The sequence below is a fragment of the Tachysurus fulvidraco genome, chromosome 8 (assembly GCF_022655615.1).
Source record: "Tachysurus fulvidraco isolate hzauxx_2018 chromosome 8, HZAU_PFXX_2.0, whole genome shotgun sequence".
NCBI lineage: Eukaryota > Metazoa > Chordata > Actinopteri > Siluriformes > Bagridae > Tachysurus > Tachysurus fulvidraco.
The window spans coordinates 16,853,113-16,860,903 of NC_062525.1; the positions used below are offsets into that span (position 1 = coordinate 16,853,113).

General features: G+C 35.0%; 1 protein-coding gene across 2 annotated transcripts in view; it reads left to right on the top strand.

The window, feature by feature from the left end:
• Positions 1-3,518, top strand: part of tbkbp1 (TBK1 binding protein 1) — a 46,636-nt gene extending 43,118 nt beyond the window's left edge. For both annotated transcript variants that reach the window (XM_027140655.2, XM_027140656.2), the window contains exon 10: positions 832-3,518. In XM_027140655.2, the coding sequence (XP_026996456.1) occupies positions 832-963 (132 nt within the window). In that variant the 3' untranslated portion in view covers positions 964-3,518. The remainder of the gene's footprint in view (positions 1-831) is intronic.
• The last annotated feature ends 4,273 nt before the right edge of the window (positions 3,519-7,791 follow it).

Genomic DNA, 7,791 nt, shown 5'->3' on the forward strand with positions numbered 1-7,791 from the left:
GAAAATCCTTAGGGTGTATCATCTGTTACTGTCCTATCATGTGCCTTTTTTTCTATATCACATGGGTAAATAAAGAGAAAATGTACAGAAAATATAAGCTGAGAGACAATAGTTAGCAATCAGTAGCATGAAGCTAGTAATGAGAAAAATCTTTGAATCTATCTTGTTATCTTTGTGCACTGCCAGAATATGTTGTGTTAGTTTGTATTTTTGCCATTCCTAAAACCATTTCTATATTAAATGTCAGATCATTTCTCACAGGATCTTATTTAAGAAATATTGTTTGTTATTGTTTATTCTCTCAGTATTTTGCCATCACCATCCCACACCATTAGATGGATGAGAAACTGGGTTCAAGGATCTCATGGGATGTCACACTATTCAATTCATAACTGAGAAAATCGAGCATACTTGAAAATGTTGAAGCTTCTGCAATAACTCGCAAAAAAGGGACATTCAATTTGCTGGACCTTGCATATTACACAAGCAGTCATCCCTGGAGTGCAGTCATCCCTGGAGTAATAGTCGCTGAGATGGGAGTTGTAGTCCACAGGCTCCACTGGGACTGGGACTGTAGCTAAAATCGTGTAGTTTGCTTTAGGCTTAAGCAGCCCTGCTCCACCTTTCCTTGCAGCCATGATATATATATAAAATAATTTAGATTATTCTATATATTTTATACTGTATGTATTTATAAACTATAATGTGTGCTCTCTATATATGTACTATTGCAAAAATACCTAAGTTATAAATATATTTAAAATGTATTTTATATGATCATGTGTGTAGTGTATTTATAATAGAATGTGTATCTCTGTGCTCTGTCTTTAGCTGTGGATAGAGACAGAGGAGGAGAGTGATGTGAGGAGCTGCCCATTGTGCCAACTAATCTTTCCTGTCGGCTACCCTGATGATGCCCTGATCAAGCACATTGACTCGCACTTGGAAAACAGCAAGATTTGAGACCACAACCACTACACTGCTCCTTAAACCCATTTTAACACTCATAAAGTGTCAAACAGCCTTAGCTGGCTGAATTAAACTAAAGGCAGAATGAGCCGGTCAACTTGGTCAAGTCCTCATATCCTGAGGATTAGCAGAGATTTACAGTATGCGGTGTCTATGGTTATAATTAGAAATGGCACTAAGAGATAAAGGATTTACAAAAATTTTTGACTCAATGTTGACTCAATTTAATTCTTTTAACAATTGTCTATTTTGATATCAAGCTAAATCTTAGAGTTATTACACACCGACTCTCCTTAAAACAGACAGTAATACAGTCATATACAGATGCACCGTAATAAACATTGTGTTCATTTGGCTCCAGGCAGACTTATAAAAAATATGAGGCATTATTTCAATACTGGCTGTTTTTTCTGTGCAGGATCTATTCTGTTATTTTAAACTATAGCTTCCATGATCTTTCACTGTATATTTCAGTTCCATAAGCCACACAGCTTCATAATGAGTGATTGAAGACTGTGTAAATATAATATAGAGAAATTGGTGTCCTGCAGGGCAGAACATCACGGTCATTTTAAAAGTGTCAATATAATACACTGGCCAATGACTACATTTGTATGTTGGTCTAAATGTCAGCACTTTATACAAACCCTTACTATTTAATATATCTTTACAAATATTACTGGCTTAGTGTCAGTAATATTTGTAATATCTTTACAAATATTACTGACACTAACCCAAAAAATAAAAATATGGTATAGATACAATTTATTTTTAATATCACCAAATGTTTCTCTTAAACACATCTTAGAATATTAAAACCCTTTAACAAAACTGTACGTAGTTCATAATACAACACATACGTCAACACGGTATGTCAACTTGGAACTGCATCTATTGTTGTCTTCCTGTATGCAAAATTAAAGTAATTTCCAAGATCCATGATACAAATAACTGCATAAACAAAGATCAGATGCTAATAACTAACAAATGACCAATGGATATAACTCGTACTTTTCATCCTTTGAGTAAAAGTTCTCTGAATGTCAAAAATGCCTTAACATAACAAAACTAAATATAATGATGTTGCAGTTTTTGACACAGTGTTAATATAAATTTCACAGTTAGTTCACTTATTACACACACACATAACCTTTTTCCTTAAGAGTCAGCACTCTCAAACTGACTCATTTTCCAGTGAACTACACAGTCGATAGTATGGATGTATCTAAGTTGTACTTGACAAAATAAGGATTCTTTTTACGACCAAATTGCAAAGCTGTTGTATCAAAATGCTTTATGTACTATAAATGTACTTGATCTGTATTTAAAACTATTTAAGTGTATTAAATTGTAAAATTTACTCTGTATATAGATAGGCATTTTGCAGGCTCAGAGGAGAGAAATTAGATTGCTGAAAAGCAGAAGGAAAGTTTGCTAAGCACTACATGCGTTGTTTTAATTCTACCCTGGAGGCAAAAGAAACAAATTCAGTAAGCTATTTTAATTAGCTACATTTCTAGCTATTCTCTAGTGTGTGTCCTCTATTGTGAACTCTTTTTTTTTTCAATTTCTATTACCATTGTGAATATCCAGGACACTAAATATACCAGTGACCCAATTATTGAGCTACTAAAGAGAGAAAGTAGAACAGCATGATCGCACCAGTAAATCCTAAACAGATACTGGCTTTCACATGCAAGGGAAGACCACCAAGTCTAAACACACTGTCAAGATTATAAACAGGAAATGGTGAAAGATTTCAGTATCCTGACAGCTAAAAAAAAACACTTTATAATCATGCGATGTAAAGGGGATCATTTAGTCTGGCTACATAAGTGACCAAGAAATGAGATCAACAATACACTATAATCATCACAGAGACAGATTGGGAATAGCCAGGTTTAGATTTTGACTAAAAGTAATGACCAAGTACCAATCAAGCATAACATGTTCATATTGGTTAAAGTGCAAAGCCTAATGTTTTTAACTCGTGGTTCAGAAACGCAGACCGGTGCATGCGCAGGGTGTCTGCTACACAACAGCACATACAACTCACATACTGTACATCAATCTAGCACCTTTATCCAGAGTCCTACAGTGTAGAAACAAAGCAAAATGTAAGCCATTATTCACAAGAGTTCACTCAGGAGTTATTTAAAGAGCTATTGCTGACGTTTCTCATTCTTAGACATGACTTCTCAGAAAAAATAATGCAAGCCCTCTCTGGATCTTCTTCTCTTTTAGCCCTGTTGTTTGGTGTGTGACTACTTTGTGATATTCTTAAATAACTCAGGGGATAAGACTTTGTGAATATGGCTCCTGTAATGGTGAACTCCAAAATGTCATTCACAGGAATGGAGTGATCACTTGCCAAATCTGTGCAAGCAGAGAGTGCACTAAAAGAGTTAGGTTCTCATAGACATATTTTTGTGATAGCAAGAAATGACATTAAAAAGTCTATAAAATGAAATATTCAAAATAAATGCATAATGTGTCATATTTTATTGTTTCTGTAAATAAAATGGTAAATAAAATGGAACATGCACTCAGTCAGTTTTCGTTTGACTTTTTTTGTCACTGAAATCTATCCAAACGTATTTCACTCTCCTGCACTGATCTGCACCAAATACACACTCCTCCATTATACATCCATGTCTACAGCACCACCCATAAACTGTTTACATTCTGTTTTGCACCCTGTTTTTGCTCTTTGCACATGCTGTCTTGCACATTTCAGTCAACTGCTGTTTTGTACCATTCGTTTCACCTCATATAGCTGCTGCTATTATATTAAGTGTTCATTCCTGTATTTTTGCACATGTACTGTAGAATATACAGTATGTACTCTGGTCCGCTGCTTTTGTGTATTGTCTTGTGTATTGTCTTGTAGTGTTTTGTATTGTTTGTTTGCACGGTCTTTTGCACTAGGTTGCACAGATGAACCATGGTCCTGGAGAAACAATGGAGAAACACATTTCACCACGTACTGCGTCAGCTATACTGTATATGGTTGAAATGACAATAGAAGATTCTTGACTTGACTACTAGATAGTATGCACTACCTGTCAATAGATTGGACACACATGTTTTCAAAATTGTATATTATATTGAAGACACTGAAATTATGACAGAACAAATACGGAGATATGTAGTCAAATGTTTAAATAACCCAAAATATGGTTTATATTTTCAATTTTTTGCTTTGATGACAGCTTTGCACACTTTTGGCATTCTCTCAGTCAGCCAACAATCCAACATTTACAACAATCTTAAAGATGGTGATGAGTACTTTTTGGCCCACACCATCTCATTTGGGTTTAGATCAGGTGATTGTGGAAGCCAGTCTTCTGAAGCAGAGGACTTAAACAAATAATTCTTTCATAACCTAGAGGTGTGCTTTGGGTCATTGTTCAGTTGGATAATAAATTATGACCCCACTAAGTGCCAACATAATGGGATAGCATAATGCTGTAGTAGCCATGCTGGTTAAGTGTGCCCTTGTTTTTGACCAAGTCACCAACAGTGTCACCAGAAAATCACCACTTCACCATCACACCTCCTCCTACATGCTTCATACTGGGAATACATACACATTCTGGAAACATTCGTTCTCTATGTCATGAGACCAAAGAACAGTTTTCCACTGATCTAATGTCCATTCCTTGTGTTTCTGGGCCCAATAAATCTCTTCTGAAGAACTGGTTGTTCTGAAGTAATGGTTTCTTTGCCCCAATTCAACCATGAAGGCCTGAGTCATGCAGCCTCTTTTAAACAGTGGATGTTTTATATGTCTGCTACTTGAACAGAGAAGCATTTGAGAACTGAGGAGCATTTATGTAGCCTATAATCTGAGATTCTGTAAATCGGCAGTTTCTGAGGCTATCCTCTGCAGGAGAGCTAGCTCTTTGTCTTTGTTTCCTGTGACAGTTCTCATGAGAGCCAGTTTCAACATTGCTGATCATTTCAATTATTTGATGGTTTTAGCAACTGGGAGTACATTCAAAGTTCTAGAGAATTTTTTGCATTGACTGACCTTCATTTCAAAAAATAATGATGGACTGTCTTTTTTCTTTACTTAATTGAGTGTTTCTTGCAATAATATGGATTTGTACAGTAGTTGTAGTAGCTATGTACCCCTTCCTCTGCACAAGACAACCAATGTTCTAAAAAACATTAAGAAGGGAAGATATGTCATGGAAAACCATTCCAGGTGAATACCTCGGGAATCTGATAAGAAAATGCCATGAGTGTGTCAAGCTGTCATCAAAGCTAAATGTACTGTAGCTACGTTGGACAATCCAAAATGTAGAATGTATGCTGTATTGCTTAATATTTTTCTTTACTACATAATTCCTTTCATACTTTGCATACAATGTTGGCTAAAACCCAGGCAAAATTTTCCATTCTTCAAGTTTGAAGAGCCAAGTTTGATGAGCCTGTGCCCACTGTAGCCTTAGGATCCTGTTTTTGGCTGACAGGAGTTCTGTTCTTGTAGCCCATCCGGTTTAATATCTTGGGCATTTTGCTTTTCTCCTCGACACTGTTGTAATTTTTTGATCTACCAAAGACTTCCTATCATTTCAAAACTGCCATTTGAAGTTTTTTGTTTTGTTTTTTTGTAAAAAAAAAAAAAAAAAAAAAAAAGTTCTGCATACCTGTAGGGAAACCCCAAGATATCAGAAGTGTTTTAAATACTCAAAACAGTCTATCTAGCAACTAGAGCTCTGCCACTGTCACTGAAATCACATATTGACTCATTCTGGTGTTTGATGTATATTCTGAAGCTTTTGTCCTGCTTTTGCATCGTTTTATCCATTGGAGGTTTCTAATAGCCTTTTATTAACATTTCTAACACTAACGCGTTTTTAACGTGGTTGGTTAGTATGTGTATATGTATCCACAATACTGTATATACAATAACTACACCGTACAGTACTTCATTGATAATAGTAGATGTCATAAAGCATTTCTAGAGCAGTTCTTTATTTCAGTTGTGCAAGCAAAGTGCCTCTGATCCTGGAGGAATAGAAACAGTTGATATTTGATGATATAATTCTTACAGTTCTACCATTACATCTGACATTTGTACACATTCAACATTACTGTCTGATTGTGTTCAATCACTTCTCCAAAAAAGACCTAATCAAAAGATCAGTGGACACACACTGCTCACAAACCTTTTTCAGCCACTTCCTTTCAAGATTTTATTATACAGTTCTGTAAAAACAAAAATCTCCAGACCTAGAGAGTTTCATCCCCTGAGCTATAGTCCTGCTTAATAATGCACTAGAAAAATCATTTATGCAAACCCCAGTGTACTGTGTAAATAATGCACTGTATCCTTACAGCTAGTACAAAATACAGTAGCCATTATTTTGCACATGATGACAGGCTTTATTAATGTTACTGTTAATGTTGATTTTCACATTTGTGTCATGAGTATTGTTTTCACCTTTTATTACTATCATAATGTGTACGTACCGGACTGCTTTGTAATTGTAGACATTCACAGTTAACGTTATTGTAAAATTAAATGTCTTTCCTTTAAATTCCCTGGCACCTCCACCCTACCCCCATTTCCACCCCACGATGTCTTACCTTTCTCTATATTTTTCTGACAGGCACATACATACGCAGTGTTATATACAGGATGACCCGCCCATCCGCTACCCAAAACCACATTTCAGCAAAGCAGTGCACAAGCTTGTTCTCTCTCTCTCTCTCTCTCTCTCTCTCTCTCTCTCTCTCTCTCTCTCTCTCTCTCTCTCTCTCTCTCTCTTTCTCTCTGTGACATACTTCATCTATTGATGTTTAGATACTTAATTAGAAACACGAACACACCCAAACCCTGCAGTAGGTCAAACAGCAAAACAAGAGAATGAGAATAAATTAAAAAGGTTTTATTTTCAAAGACAAGCGGAAAAACCTCCACCGTTCCCCACCCTTTATCTCTATAACTACAGCATTAGCAAAAACAGTTCAAAGAGAATTTAAAGAAACTTACTAACTACGTTAAATATACTGATAGCATTGATTTGAAGAAGTAAAAGCAACACAAAAACACAATGGTCACCTCTTAATGTACACCTTTAACCTTTTTATGACAAATGCAGATCTATCCGCTTCTATTTAGCTCATTTGATTGCTGATAAATTAGTTAATGATGTTAGAACATCCTCTGGGTCTTGTTTCCTTTGTAAACATGTTTTGGAGCACACAGTAAATGTCCAATTGGATCAAGTTTCTCAAATGAATATACTATACAGCTCCTTCAGCATCAGTGTTTCAGGTGATTCCTTGATGGTGGTGCCATTTAGCCTTTGTGAGTCATTAAATCTTTCAAAAAAATTTTGTGCTGTTGTGATGGAAAATTTTACATGGAGTTGTTTGTGAAGTTCTGATCTTCTGTGTGCATGACTAGAAGTTTCTTATGACTTTGTTGAAATTGAAATTGTTGTGAGCAGAGATTGTTTGTGCAAAACTGTTTTTCTGCTAACTGGCTGATGTTGAATAAATAATAAGGGTGATTTTTTTTATTTTTTTTTATTTAGTATAAATTTAATAAATATATGAAATGTGCTAACCTTGCATCTAGTATAAGGACAAAAATAATCTAATAATTATTTTACTAATTTATTTTTTTATTTTAAAAGATGATCAATTATGAGAGAACATTATTTTAAAATATATATTTCATACAGAAACTAAAATGTCAAATTACATTTAATAACAATTTACATAAAATAAAATTAAATAAAATAAAACTTGTTTGCAATATTCTAATAATTCTATTTCAAGCTACAGTGTAGTTAAAGTTGGCAA